A 16807-nucleotide genomic window follows, 5' to 3' on the forward strand; every position below is an offset into this window, starting at 1 on the left:
GTATCTTTCGCCGATTCCAAAAAAAAAGGCTCATTTCATTTAGCGCCTGAGAGGCTGATCGACTGAGAACACAGCCAATCACAAGGCTTCGTCCCGCCTACTAAAACACAACAACCTTTCGGATTGGACAATCAAGACCGTCAGAACACGGATCCTTATCCTTGCAGCCTTGCACACAGCAATTCAAATAACTGGACAATTTTTTGTTACGTAAAAAAAATATTTATTTTTGGAGAGCAAACCTCATTATGGAGTTTATGACTAAACTGGGTCTCAAATGTATTATTATATATTTTTTTTACTGTTTTCTGAGTCCCTATGCCCTATTTTTTAAATAAATAAATAAATATCTAAATAAAAAAGTAGAATTATTTAAAATGTTGCTTCTAAACACATGGTACTGCTATCCATTAACATTTTGGTACTTGTATTATTGTTACTGGTAAATTTATATATTAGTTTTTTTTTCTTTAAAACATATTTTTAATTTATGTTTTAGGTTACATATTTATGCTGGCCCCTTTCAATACAATTTTGTTTGTTTGTTTCAATTTAATGTTTTATTTGAGTAATTTTTAATTTTAGCCTAAACCAATGGTACTCAAGTCCAGAGGCCAAGGGGGGCACATTTAAACCACATAAAATATGAAGGGCCACAAATTACAATTTGCTTCATAAGACTTTATTTAAGACAATATGTGCAGTTTTATTGATTTAAAGATTTTAAATTAATATTTTAAAGGTTTATTTGTGTGCTACAAGCCATCTCTGGTGTTTTCATAATAATACATTATATCTATAATCCAATGCTAATCGAGGTTTACTCCATGAGCTCTTGGACGTGATTACAGGTTCAGTCAATGTGTGGGAGCACTTTTTGCTTGCTTTAATCCATGCACAGTTTGTTTCTCATGCTATTAAGAGTGTTCAGGAGTATCAACTGCATTTAAATGACAAACACAATCACACTGCCTAATATTTGCGATATACTTTTGAGCATTTTATTATAATAAAAATAGCCTACATTAACTTTCAGCATGACGCTGGCCACAAAATTAATGCAGACAGGCCTGTTGAGTCCCCTAACCCTAGCACTTCAAAAAACAAACCATCAAAAATACATTTATTTAGTTAGTACATTCAGATGAGTTTTTAAAACATCCAAGTAATCAAGTCTTAATGATATGATCACATCATTATCACATCATTATAGTAAGAATTTTAGTAAGTCTCCTGAGCAGGCTTTTTTTCTTTCTGCAGATGTTGCTTATGTGCTCTGTTTAGGGAGAGACTGTTACATGGTGTTTCCACAGTGCACTATTTAGGGTGCCACAACAATACATAAAGAACACTTGTGTAAAAAAATAAATAAATAATAATTTATTCTTTACGTTTTTCGCTTGTTTACGTCCTAATGTAACCGTGAATGTAACATTAATCTACTATAGACATGTTTATGATTTTATACAACGTCACTTATTGTAATGGACTACAAATCCCACGTGGCCCCGTATTTAGTATCCAGGAAGTAGATTCCGTTGCTATGCAAACTTTCCCGCTTGATGACCGATGAGGCAAGAGATAAATGCTACACTGAATATCCCGTTATTTGGCTTCGAAAGGTAATAAATTAACTTAACTGTACGAAGATATAATGTAAATATGTAGTATATCATTTGAACAGCTTACTTAGGCTACTTAATTAATTTAATTTGCCGTTTACTCCAAAACGGTTAACCTTTATTCCAGATATTTTCATCGAAGTTCGCAGATGTCTCGTGAGTCCTCGCTGAAGAAGAGAGCGGGCTCAGCTGAGTTCAGTGGATCTGCTTTATTAAACCCCAAACCTGCTGCTGAAGAGCTGCTGCTCGACCAGAGTCTGTCTCCGGAGAAACTGGTACGATATGGAGGATTTATTGGGTCAAATTATAAACTAAAAGTCTAAAACTAAAAGCCTTAAACCAAATCTAAAAATCTAAATTTGAAACTTAAAGTCCAAATCGAAAATTAATTTGGTATTTAGGATAGGGCATTTTGTATTTAGGATTGGGCATTTGGTATGTAGAATAGGGCATTTTTTATTTAGGATTGGGCATTTGGTCATTTAGCCATTTAGGATTTAGGATTGGGCATTTGGGGATTTAGGATTGGGAATTTGGGTATTTAGGATTGGGCATTTAATCATTAAGCCATTTAGGATTGAGGATTGGGGATTTAGGATTGGGCATTTGAGGATTGAGGATTGAGGAGTGTATGCAAATTAGGAGGCATGGCCCAAATACTGGAGGCTGGGTTTGAAATGGCTGGTGCGCAGAGGCACCTTATGGACAGCAGAGGGAGCTCCCAGTGCTAAGGAGCACACTGTAATGAAAGTAATGTAATTGTAATGTAATTCTGTTTTTGTAATGAAACAGAGTGAGTGAGCGGCTTGAGCGAGGACTGTGTGATAACTTCAACTTAATGACAGCTTTGTAACATTTGTGGCCTCAAACACAAAGTCACCAGTGAAAGGAGGGCTATCGGTCTGACGACGAGAAAGCAGCAGAAAGTGCAGCAGGCAAGATGCTAACATTAGCTACTAGTTATATAAGCTGATATTGCTATCATGCAGACCGATAGCCCTCCTTTCACTGGTGACTTTGTGTTTGAGGCCACAAATGTTTCAAAGCTGTCATTAAGTTGAAGTTATCACACAGTCCTCGCTCAAGCCGCTCACTCGCTCTGTTTCATTACAAAAACAGAATTACATTACAATTACATTACTTTCATTACAGTGTGCTCCTTAGCACTGGGAGCTCCCTCTGCTGTCCATAAGGTGCCTCTGCGCACCAGCCATTTCAAACCCAGCCTCCAGTATTTGGGCAATGCCTCCTAATTTGCATACACTCCTCAGTCCTCAATCCTCAAATGCCCAATCCCCAATCCTAAATGGCTTAATGATTAAATTCCCAATCCTAAATGCCCAATCCTAAATCCTAAATGGCTAAATGACCAAATGCCCAATCCTAAATATCAAATAAATTTTCGACTTGGACTTTAAGTTTCAAATTTAGATTTTTAGATTTGGTTTAAGGCTTTTAGTTTTAGACTTTTAGTTTATAATCTGACTCAATAAATCCTCCATAGTACGAGACCCGAACACATCCACATCTTCACACACATCTCAGATAAACAGTGTTTCTCTTTCTGCAGAAAATCATCTCTGGAACAGAGGATCTACACGAGGTGACGTCACTGGAGATGTGTGTGGACACCCGAGAGGAGACTCTGGACAACTTCGGTCCGATTTAATACAGTTACTCTTTATTCACTTCTTATTCATTTAATTTGAGAGAACCGAATGTTTGCGTGTCATTAAACTGTAACTTTCAGATTGTGAGGAACAGGGAAGTGGTTTGAAGTGGTTTGGATTATGACTAAGAGAGTAAATAAGAATAAACACATCTCCATCAGAAAGATGATGAATCTGAGTGTTTTCTGTCTCGTCTCACAGGAATCTACTTGCCCAAACTCACACAGCTGAAGATGAACAACAGTCTGCTCTCATCTGTGCGGTACGAGCTTCTTTACCTTTATTACATCCATAAAGAGATAATAGTTCACCTGAAAATAAACAGGTGTGATCATTCACTCGCTCCAAACCCTCTTCTGTGGACCACGACAGAAGATATTTAGTGTAATATTAATGCTGCTCTTTTCTGTTCAGTGATAGTGGATGGGGACTTATATCTCATGATTTAAAAAAACATAATTGTTGTCAATCCAAACTCATAAAGTCAAATTACACAGGTGCCAGCATGAAGAGCTTGTGTTGCAGGCCTCAAGAACAAACAGAATCGATGAAAGAACACATTTGACAGAAGATGCTTTGAATCTAATAACAGACAGATCTCCGTGTGTCCTCAGGGATCTGGGAACCAGTCTCTCTCTCCTGCAGGTCTTATGTGTGGCTCGATGTGGTCTGACCGACCTGGAGGGCATCTCTGCTCTTTCCTCCTTAAAGGTGTCCAACAACATTTCGACTGAACCGATCAAACTCTGGTGTTTTCCTGATGTCAAAGTGTTTTCAAATCAAACAGATTTCTCTATTACTCATCATGAACTACAGTGTGTCAGTATTTTAAAGTCACTAAATAAAGCGAATGAGTTTTCTTCTTCAGGAGCTGTATGCGGCGTTCAACAGCATCTCAGACCTGAGTCCAGTCAGTTTGCTGGAGGATCTGGAGCTGCTGGATCTGGAGGAGAACGAGGTTGAAGATCCGGCTCAGTTGTGGTATTTGGGCCGCTGTGTGAAGCTCAGGACTCTTTCACTGGAAGGAAACCCTGTGTGCACCCGCCCCGCTCCAGGAGCCTCTGAGGTGCATGAAGGATCAACATCTTTCTTCTGTTTTTCTTCTTTAATGATGAATTTGGTTTGCAACATACAGTCATACTCAGATGGATTCCTCACGTGTGGTTTGTGCTGAAGGACTCGGGCTCCAGCTTCAGGGCTGCGGTGCGAGAGCTGATCCCGCAGCTGATCTTCCTCGATGATGTTCCTGTTGAAGAGGACACAGCTCCACGCTGCAGAGCTTCACTGCAGGACTGGACTCTTCTCAGAGAATCCATCAGAGACGCTTCGCTCACAGATGCAGACAGACAGCAGCGTCTGGAGACGGACTCAGCAGCACTCGAGGTGTTTCAGAAGCAGAGACCTGCTTCAGCCCGGCCTGGAGATCTGAGGGTCTCCTCCACGAGTCTCTCCAGACCTCTCACTTCCTGCAGCGGATCAAGACCAGCATCGACCCGCTCCGACATCGCCGTCCTGAACCACGAGGCCAGTGATCTGACGAACGGTAAACTCCTGCCCTCTGCTGATCGAGACTCACTTCTGACACTTCCACACAAATGAAGCCAAAATCAATCACTTAGTGGGATTTAAAGATGAAGAAGTAAAGAAAGCCATTAATATTAGTATGATTCGACAGTTCAACTGTAAAAGTAAAATAATTTTTTGTATGTTTTATTAAATACAAATTTTTACAATGAAATGATAGATTAGTAAGAGACGTTTTATTATATATATATATATATATATATATATACATACAGTACAGACCAAAAGTTTGGAAACATTACTGTGACGAGTGTGGCGGGGCCGAGGGACATGGGAGCGAGGCCGGTGGAGTGATTGGAGATGAGCTACACCTGTTCGTCCCACCGGTCTCGAGGCCCACGGAGGAGATGGAAGGATATAAAACTGGAGCGACGACAGTGAAGGACGAGAGAGGACCAGGCCTGGGATTTTAGTTGTGTTTTGGTTTTTATTTGAGCGCACCAGTCGTCCGTGAGGGGCTGGTGCGCGGTTTTGTGTTTATTTTTGTAATTAAAGTTTCATGTTGATTGTCCGCCGGTTCCCGCCTCCTTCTTCCGAATATGAAGGTTTAATTCATTACAATTACTATTTTTAATGTTTTTGAAAGAAGTTTCTTCTGCTCATCAAGCCTGCATTTATTTGATCAAAAATACAGACAAAAACAGTAATATTGTGAAATATTATTACAACTTAAATTAATAGTTTTCTACTTGAATATACTTTAAAAAAATAATTTATTCCTGTGATGCAAAGCTGAATTTTCAGCATCATTCCTCCAGCCTTCAGTGTCACATGTAACATCAGTCTATCACATGATCATTTAGAAATCATTCTAATATTCTGATTTATTATGAGTGTTGGAAACAGTTCTGCTGTCTAATATATTTGATGAATAAAAGGTTAAAAAGAACTGCATTTATTCAAAAAAAAAAAAAAACTTTTAATAATATATTTTCTTTACTATCACTTTTTATCAATTTAACACATCCTTGCTGAATAAAAGTATTGATTTTATTTAAAAAGAAGAAAGAAAAAATTACTGACCCCAAATTACTGACCAGTAGTGTATATTGTTATTACAAATATTTATATTTTAAAAACATAGCTTCATTTTTTTTTTTTTTTTACTTTTTATTCATCAAAGTATCCTAAAAAAGTATCACATGTTCTGAAGAAATATTAAGCAGCAGAACTGTTTCCAACTTTGATAATGAATCGTCATATTAGAATGATTTCTAAAGGATCATGTGATAATGATCCTAAAAATTCAGCTTTGCATCGCAGAAATAAATGATAATTTAAAGTATAATAAATTTAAAAATAATTATTTTAAGTTGTAATAATATATCACAATATTACAGTTTTTTCGGTATTTTTGATCAAATAAATGCAGGCTTGATGAGCAGAAGAAACTTCTTTCAAAAACATTAAAAATAGTAATGTTTCCAAACTTTTGGTCTGTACTGTATATATAATTACTACTAATAATAATACTTTTATAATATTATAATCATAATATTAATTGTTTTTTTTTTTTCATATTTTTATTTAGTAACAATAAATTAATATTTATTGTTATTATTAATGAATTGATCATATTTTCATAGTAATAGTTCTTTTTGTATGTTTTAATAATAAAAATAATATTTTAATGTTTTATTCAATAATAATAATACAATTAATCATATTAAAAATAATAATTATTATTAAATGAATAGTATTGCACTTCTTTTTTGTTCAGTGTTTTTAGTAGTAATAATACTAATATTACTATTAATAAGATATCAATATTTACTTTTGTCATTATTAATACAGTTATTATTATATTATTATAGTCATACTGATATAGAATAAACAATTATTAGTAATATTTCTTATTTGTTTTTTTTTTCTTAATATATCATCATCATCATTATTATCATTGATATTGTTATTATTATTATATTTTAAATGAGTAATCATGACAGTTATCATTATAAGTTGTAACACCTCCTTTTCTTTTAAAGATGTTACACTGAGGGGGTTCAACAGAAATTCGAATAGTACTGAAAATTAACCACTTCATTAGACAAATATTCTTTCTTTTCCTTTTTCTTTATTCCCACCAGTGTATATATTTAATTACCACCAAAATAAACAATAGAGCAGTCTTTGTCTCTGTTGTTATGCATTATCAAATATAAAGAAAACTTTCCAGTCCAGTCTTTCGGTGAGATGAGATGATGATGATGAATCAACAAGGTTATTTGAGTGCGACGCAATGTTATAATCCCTAATCCAGGGAATGAAGTGTCAGTGTAGAGTCAATGTGTGCAGGTGAAGGCCACACGTCATAGCCTCGCTACTCTATGGATGGTAATTCACAACTTCAAAACTATGCTTACACAAAACACAGTAAAGCAAATGCCAAGAGCAGGAAGGACCAATGGTAGTCAACTGAAATATAAGATTCTGCAAAGAAAGTCCTTTGTTTGAGCATAAACTCTAAAAGTTCTCAAATAATGACTTCCAACAAGTAAGCAGGTAGCAGCAGTTCCACCATGAGGTTTCCCTCTACCAAACGAACTCACTTGCTCTCTGACTACCAGGCTGATATCCTGTAACAATTACTCACTAGTGCCCTCAAGCGGCTCCTAGTGGTATTACAGCTTGTCAAATCTTAAGGCAATATACAAGGAAAATACAATATAAAACCCAAGTAAAACTTAGCCTGTTACAAAGTAATAATACATAAATATATATTACTACTACTACTAGTTTAGTATAATTTATTATAATAAATTTTTAAATAGCAGTAATTTAGTATTTCATTTAGTGTAATTTTCATCAGAAGAATCTAATTAGATTGTTAAGCCCTATTGGCTGACATAAACTGTTATAGCCGTGATGTTTATGCTTCAGTAACTACAGTATTAAGAGTCATATCAGATATTTAGTGGTTTGTTCATGTGCTCAGGTGTCGGTCGAGTTCTCTGTGGGAATCCACTACAAGCTGCTCGAGCTCGGAGACAGAAAATAAAGGTGAATCTAATCAAACTGATCCGAATCACCAATATCACTTTATTATATTATATATCACCCCATGAAAACTAAATCTTTCCATCTGTCCAGCTCCAAAACTCTGTGTCTCAAACTCGTCCCAGCACACGGAGCAGCTTCACTCCTGAACACACGCTTGAGCTTGAAGAGAGCAGAAGCCGCGATCACAGAGATGTTTTTACTCAACTCAGAAGCTGGAGGATTGAGCACAACAAGTACTGAACCCCCTCTCAAATATCACACACACACACACACACTTACACAAACAAACACCGATGCTCACACACACACACACACACACACACACACACACTCTCAAACGCTCACATACACACACTCAGACACACACACACTCAGACACTCACACACACACACACACTCAGACACTCACATACACACACTCACACACACACACACACACACTCAAACACACACACACACACACACACTCTCAAACGCTCACATACACACACTCAGACACACACACACTCAGACACTCACACACACACACACACACACACACACACTCAGACACTCACATACACACACTCACACACACACACTCAAACACACACACACACACACTTCCGGTTAAAACATGCTTTTCTTCTCCCAGACGTCTGCTGGTTATTGAGGAGCAGCAGCCGCAGGTGATGAAGATCCACCACAGCGATGATGATGAAGATGATGATGAAGGCAGTCACAGCCATAGTTTCAGCAGCGATGACATCACTAGAGACACGAGCTCTCCTGATTGGTCCGTTCAGTGTCCCTCAGCAGGTGCGTCAGGTTATTCCTCTCATCTATAAATGATGCTCATGAGTGTCTTCATGATTTAATCTTGTGCTTCTCTCTATCTGAATCTCTATCAGAGACGCTGAGACTCAGCTCTTCATCAGGCTGTTCGATGTCTCCCTCTCCTCCACCCAGAGCAGCAGCAGCGCCCCCTGCTGGCCGGAGGATCACACAGATCCGCTCGCGGAGACTCAGAGCTCATAATGCAGAGCTCAGTAAAGCCAGAGCATCAGAGGAGACTCATGGGACTGAGAGCATCATGACTGTAAGATCTCAGACTGCGTGTCCTCAAATCATCCACAAACCTCACAGACCCTCCAGCAGTCCTCTTAGAGCACAATTGCTAACAGGTGCGTCCTGTCCTTCCTGTCAAAGCTGATTTTGGTTGAATTATTGCTTGAACACATTTCTGACTTCAGAATATTCTCCTAATTCAGGTCAGAAGCTACTGAGGATCCTCAACACTCAGACACCCAACATAAACCAGTAATAGTCTCTGAAAAACTGACGCACAGACATCCAGCTGCACTGCAGAGACTTCTGAAGTGATGCATTGTGGGTCAGATTAGATCATACATCTTCACTGCAGGTCCACACACTTTCAGAAACACTTTAAAGTTGTCACTGAATCACTGTTTGGGCGCTGTTTGTCTCTTCTTTATTTTAGAAGTAGTTCAGGTTTGATTGACAGGAGAGTCTCAGCACAGATATCATGTGATCACTGACACAGACTGATGATAATGTCAGGTGACTGTAAACTCTGTTCTCCTGCGGTGGATCTCCAGCAGCACAGCTTCATCTGTGACGGATCGCTAGCATGTCTGCTCTCGCAGGTTCAGTGTTTGCAGACGCAGGTGCAGAACTGTTATTCCACGCGTCTCTGAAAGATCTTCCACAGACTCTGAGTCTTTTAACCTTTTCGGGAAGAATTTTGTAACAAGATTTTTTGTTCACATCCAGATATATGATGTTAATAAAGGCAAATGGAGAATGAAAGAAAATTGTTATTTATCCTAACATGTGGTTTTAACAGAGGTGGGTAGAGTACCCAAAAACTGTACTCAAGTAAAAGTAAAAGTACTTCTAGAAATATTTACTCAAGTAAAAGTAAAAGTACTAGTCTTGAATAGTTACTGGAGTAAGAGTATAAGAGTATCTGATAAAAAATCTACTCAAGTAGTTAGTTACTAGTTACTTTGGGTCATATATACTGAGCCTATTTTTATTTAGATATATAGATAAAATGTATGTAATGTATGTGTGTGTGTATAAATGTATATATTTCATCAGCCTTTACTCCAATTTATGTAATTTATTATAAAACCCTGTCTGTTTACTTAAGTAACAGATATAGGTGTCATGCCATAACATATTTTTAATACGACTGACTTTATATTAAATGTGAATTTAACATTGAAAGTTAATGTGATATAAATATTGCAACTAATCTTTCATTGTTCAGAAAGAGAGCAAATAACATTTACATTATTAAAGATCATTTTCACTCACAGTCTAGATTTCAATCACTTTCAGAAACTCCCATTAAAATCACTGAGCACCTCTGATTGGCCAATGCTTTAATAAGCTCAAAAGAATCATGTGTGATTTGTTATAATGCGCAGTGCTGTAAAAACACATCTATCTCTTGACTCCCCTCTGTTATAAGCCACACACGTACAACTTAATGTCACAGTGGTATCGTGTACTGTAATCGAATGTAGCCCAAATTATTACCTGTTGAACAGTAGACAGCACACCCGGTGTTCATCTAATACGGATCTCCATCGCAAGCAATGACCTTTGCAGATTTGCTTTCAATTCAGTGCAGTTCCAGCCACATTTTCAACGCTGCTGATGTTAAACGTTACAACTCCGAGTGAACCACTTCAGACGCTCAGCGCGTGCGGCAGGGAACTGAACGACTCATTCAAACTGATTCATGAACCAATTCACTCGTTTGCCAATTGGTTTGATCAAGCCTTTGAACAGAATTGACTCAAAAGAATGAATCATTCGCGAATGGGCATCGCTCATTACCCAGAGAAAAGTAGACGGCGCGTTTGGAATAAACTGAAGCATTTATAACATTTATTGCATTAAGATAAAGTCAGGGGCGCAACTATCCAGTGTTAGAGGGGTATGCAGCAAAACATTTTGCCCCACCCCCACTTCTAAATAAATAATTGCGCCGGACATCATCATGTATGGGCTTTTAAATAATAAATGTTTATTTTAAAGTATATCAGACAGCCACTGTAAGCCTACCATAATTATATGGTATATATGTACACACACACACACACACACATTCATACACACACACACACACACACACATATATATATATATATATATATATATATATATTATTATTATTATTATTATTATTATTATTGGGGTAGCACAGTTCAAATTTTCACAGTTCGGTTTGTTGCACGGTTCAAGGGTCACATTTCGGTACAGTTCGGTATGTGCTATGTTTATGGAGAAACTATAATTTAAAAAAAATCTAACTACGAGCAACAGCAAAAATAAATACAAAAGTTCTTTACTTTTGTATTTATTTTCGCTGTTGCTCGTATTTAGATTTTTTTAAAATAGTATTCTAGTAGGTCTAGTATTAGTTTTTAGGTACATAAATTTAATAAAGTAATGAAATGTAAAACAGCATCGCATATTTGACTATAAATTAAAGATTGTTCTTTATTAAAGTTACAAAAGCTTTATTTATTTTTTATATATATTTTTAGATATTCTTTTTATTAAACATTTTAATTATTACAAACAAAAATGTATTAAAACAAAAACACAGCACAGGAAATAATTAACATATTCATGAACATGTGGACAATTTACATACAGCATTTCATCATATGATTGTACCTAAATTTTATCCAGTTTTTGTTTATGACCGTTTAATCTTTAGACACTTAAAAATATTCTCCCATTTTTTAAACAGAAGCGATTTACCATTGCGATAATACCTCAATCTTTCTAGAGTTACAACTTCAGATATCATAGATTTCCACATTTGAGTAGAGGGGGCATCAGTAACAACCCATTTGACCATTATAGCGAGCCAACATTAGGAGAAACTGAACAATCTGTTACAAAAGCTTTTTAATCAAGAGCAATGAGTGATTTCTTTGTTGTTGCTGTTCAATTAATATAAAGAGAATGCACTGATACAGTGGCCTACGTTCAGCTGGCTGTCTGCTATACAGTAGGATACTAACCAAGACGGGCATTGCACAAATCTTCTCACTGCGCGCGCAAGCTCGCGTCCTCTGCCTCTTAAATGTTTAAACTGACAAAGCTTAAATTAGTTTAGTTTAAACACAGATATCAACGTGTGCTGTTTAGGTCTCATCTGTGCGCGCGCGCCATCAGCACCCGGGTGATGACAGAATAAATGACAGCTCATATTCCAGTTTTACATATTCTCCGACCATAGACGTCACATTTTAAATCCTACCTGTTGCCTTTCACCAATCACTTATTTAGCTGCTGTCGCATCCCTTGACATGCCATCTCCTTTTCCCTTTTTCTTTTTCTATTTTTAGCCCCCGAGAGGTTTTTTGTTTTATCCATCTTTTTCGAGTTTCAACGACAACGCACTAACGTTACTGCTGCTTACTCAGCGCTCACGGCGCCCCACCCACTCGCGAGGTTCTATGTCTAAATTCTATGATGGAATATTATGAGGGCACCGGCGCCTGTTAGTCCTCTAAAATCTATATATATTTTTTATATATATAACTTTTAATATACATTTTTATTTTTTATTATTAAAAAAAAAAATTAACCATAGCTTTGGCGCCCCCCATGGTGTGGCGCCCCTATGCACCGCATATGGCGCATACCCACTTTTTGCGCCACTGGATAAAGTAACGAGAGGAGCGTCGCCCACAGTAACGAAGTAAAAGTACAGATTTTTCCCCAAAAATTTACTCAAGTAAGAGTATAAAGTTCCCATCTTTAAATATACTCCGAAAAGTATTAGTTACCCCCAAAAATTACTCAAGTAAATGTAACGAAGTAAATGTAACTCGTTACTACCCACCTCTGGGTTTTAACGATATAGTTAATGTATTTCAAACTTTATTAACAACTAATATTTACAAATTATGTCATTTGAAATGTCATAAAGAAACACTACTGTTTAAATGTTTAGGGCTAGGGACATTTATTAATTGATTGATTTATATTAATTGATCAAAAGTGCATTACATTGATCAAAAGTGACTGTAAAGACATTTCTTAACTTGCAAAGTATTCTTATTTAAAATGAATGCTGTTTTTTAAACTAAGAATAAGGAAAAAGAAAAAAAAATCCACAAAAATATGAAGTTCAACTGTAAAGAAATGAATATATGTATGCAAATATAAAGTACAACATTGATAATAATCAGAAATGTTTTCTTAAGCAGCAGATCAGTACATTAGAATGATTTCTGAAGGAACATGCAACACTGAAGACTGGACTAATGATGGTGAAAATTCAGCTTTGCATCTGAACAGAAAACAGTTCTTTTAAACTATAAGAATTTCACAATACTGTTTGAACTTTGACCTGTAATTTTTAATAAATCCAGCCTTTGTGAGCACAAGAGACTTTAAAAAACATTACAAAAATCGATGTCCAACTTTTCAGCGGAAGTGCAATGTATATTTTATATATATATATATATATATATTGTAGCCTATATATTTATTCAATTTATTTATTTTGCAGTTGTATATGTAATGACACAACAGAAATATACAAACGTGTATGTCTGTAATGAAATTTATAATAAGCTTTGGAAAAGACTTTGATAATCCCCAAATATATATCCAAATTAAAAACCTAATAAAATTAAGCAAATATGTCTAAAAACACTGTTCTAAGTAAGTAGGGAACACACCGTATATTTATAAATAGGGCTGTACAGGCATCTAGTGTTTACACTGTGGTTTTACAGACGATTTTATGTTTTCCACAAGGTGACACTAATCTACCTCAATTCAATGGATTTTTAAGTGCTTATAATTTTTTACTTAAATATTGCATTCATTGAAAAATAGTATAAAATGTGTTTTTATGTTGTTTTTTAACATTTTATATAGAATTACATTATCCATAATTTAGATGTGAATATTGTTTAGTACATGAAATCCCTTCAAAATACCACATATTAAAGAAAAAAGCATTATTGAAATGAAATATGCTAGTACGTTCATTTCATGAAAATTAACAATCTCTGTTAATTTTCTCTGTTTCTCGGATCTCTGTTCAGCACACAAATTATATGAAATAATTGTCCAGAATTAAATAATAATAAAAGTTCTGTATATTTAAGGTAGAAATATGCCTAATGACAGCGACAAATTGTTTGTTATATTGCAGAAATCAAAGTCTGAGCACAAAAAAGAAATGCTATTATCCGCTTGATGATCAATGATGCACACTTGATTCAGAAGACAGAGCAACATCCACACACTGTACTGTACCGCTTTACACTGCGCATCCAGTACCGAAAGAAATGACCGTAAAATGCGTACAAATAAGTGAGAACAGATGCTGAATTCTGATGATGATCTGAACAAATACACTTATATGTTTCAGCACATCTCAAACCGAGATTCAGTGCACTATGCATATGGTTGCTATTACAAGAAGCCACGCTATGGCTGCTGCTCCCTGCTGCCATAAAGCGCTTGAATATTATATTTATTTCGCAAGTTTATGTACTAAAATTTATTTATTTTTATTTTTTGTTTGTTTTGTAATAATTGTAATATTTAAAGCAGAGGTGTTGTTTTAAGACAATTTTCCGCCAATGAGATCAGTGGATGGTCCATTGTTTACGTCATAATGATCGCTGCATTCCATTAGAACGTTCGGCGAGTCCTCTATAAATATGACTGCAGACGAATCAGGCATTTTGTAGCGAGTTGTGGCGAGTGATGTTGAGTATCGTCTTTATAATTTGGACATCAGAAGTTTTATCAATATTTTCAAAACTTGGAGAAAAATCACTGAGATAAATAAACGGGAATGCTACACAGAGGAGGTCTGTGTGGACAGTTTCAGATATGTACATTAGTAATGATCAAAGCAATAACTGATTTCAGCATTTTTACATTTATAATGGAATTGTTGATAATTATACACAGATTATATTCTCCAATATTCTTGATACTTCATGACGCATTATAATCTCTCCATCAACACTATTTTCAGTTGGCTATATTATATTAACAGAACAAATGTTGCGCTGCCAAATACAGATATGACCATTTTATACATTTACTATTAAATACAGTCTCCTTCCACCACATTAGTTATAAAACTGATATGCACATTAGTTGGAAAACTGATAAAAACTGAGCTGATAGATCTCCTCTGGGCATACAGAGGAGCTGGTGGGCAATAATGGTGGTTTCTTCTCCTATATCTGAAGAGCCTGAGTATGGGAACCTCACCTCAGTGCAGTGGCAGGGAACAATGGAGCAGAGGTGGGTAGAGTACCCAAAAACTGTACTCAAGTAAAAGTAAAAGTACTTCTAGAAATATTTACTCAAGTAAAAGTAAAAGTACTAGTCTTGAATAGTTACTGGAGTAAGAGTAAAAGAGTATCGGATAAAAAATCTACTCAAGTAGTTAGTTACTAGTTACTTTGGGTCATATATACTGAGCCTATTTTTATTTAGATATATAGATAAAATGTATGTAATGTATGTGTGTGTGTATAAATGTATATATTTCATCATCCTTTACTCCAATTTATGTAATTTATTATAAAAGCTTGTCTGTTTAATTAAGTAACAGATATAGGTGTCATGCCATAACATATTTTTAATACGACTGACTTTATATTAAATGTGAATTTAACATTGAAAGTTAATGTGATTTAAATATTGCTACTAATCTTTCATTGTTCAGAAAGAGAGCAAATAACATTTACATTATTAAAGATAATTTTCACTGACAGTCTAGATTTCAATCACTCTCAGAAACTCCCATTAAAATCACTGAAACTGTTAACACTGTGAAATCAATATCTTAATTAAAGATTCGCACACACATCTGCACTTTGTTGTTTCTGACGAGAGAATTCGCCAGAAAGAGGTCTCCAGTCAGTGAGCGAGTGAAGGAAGCACCGGCATTTTAGCGATGACTCATCGGAACACCTCTGATTGGCCAATGCTTTAATAAGCTCAAAAGAATCATGTGTGATTTGTTATAATGCGCAGCGCGGTATAAACGCATCTATCTCTGGTTCAGCGCCAGCAAGCGATCACAGATCTGAATTTAGCAGCTGACTTGCACCAGTGTGATTGTATTAAAATTAATAAAATCTTAATCGGCTATTTTTTGTCTTTTGGAAGCTGCATTCAACTTGACTCCCCTCTGTTATAAGCCACACACGTACAACAAACTAATGTCAGTGGTATCGTGTACTGTAGCTAATCGAATGTAGCCCAAGTTATTACCTGTTAAACAGTAGACAGCACACACGGTGTTCATCTAATAAGGATCTCCATCGCTAGCAAATAATAACCTTTGCAGATTTCAATTCAGTGCAGTTCCAGCCACGTTTTCAACGCTCTTTCTGTTCTTAAACGTTACAACTCCGAGTGAACCACTTCAGACGCTCAGCGCGTGCGGCAGGGAACTGAACGACTCATTCAAACTGATTCATGAACCAATTCACTCGTTTGCCAATTGGTTTGATCAAGCCTTTGAACAGAATTGACTCAAAAGAATGAATCATTCGCGAATGGGCATCGCTCATTGCCCAGAGAAAAGTAGACGGCGCGTTTGGAACAAACTGAAGCATTTATAACATTTATTGCATTAAGATAAAGTAACGAGAGGAGCGTCGCCCACAGTAACGAAGTAAAAGTACAGATTTTCCCCAAAAAATTTACTCAAGTAAGAGTATAAAGTACCCATCTTTAAATATACTCCGAAAAGTATTCGTTACCCCAAAAAATTACTCAAGTAAATGTAACGAAGTAAATGTAACTCGTTACTACCCACCTCTGCAATGGAGGCAGGAGAAACTTTGTGCCCCAAGTCTGTGGTCTTCAGGGATGAATGTGAGAAGGCTGAGTCCCAGCACTCAGGCT

General features: G+C 36.1%; 1 protein-coding gene across 1 annotated transcript; it reads left to right on the forward strand.

The window, feature by feature from the left end:
- Positions 1-1490: 1490 nt before the first annotated feature.
- LOC132133361 (leucine-rich repeat-containing protein 56-like) lies at positions 1491-9026 on the forward strand (the record flags this gene model as incomplete). Its single annotated transcript, XM_059546147.1, has 11 exons — positions 1491-1622; positions 1750-1897; positions 3193-3280; positions 3494-3554; positions 3907-4003; positions 4161-4358; positions 4469-4835; positions 7812-7876; positions 7967-8109; positions 8511-8674; positions 8767-9026. Coding segments are annotated over exons 1-11 (1644 nt in total), but the record flags the coding sequence as incomplete, so codon positions are not given.
- Between the last annotated feature and the right edge of the window lie 7781 nt (positions 9027-16807).

Source organism: Carassius carassius, chromosome 50 (genome assembly GCF_963082965.1).
Source record: "Carassius carassius chromosome 50, fCarCar2.1, whole genome shotgun sequence".
Classification (NCBI taxonomy): Eukaryota; Metazoa; Chordata; class Actinopteri; order Cypriniformes; family Cyprinidae; genus Carassius; species Carassius carassius.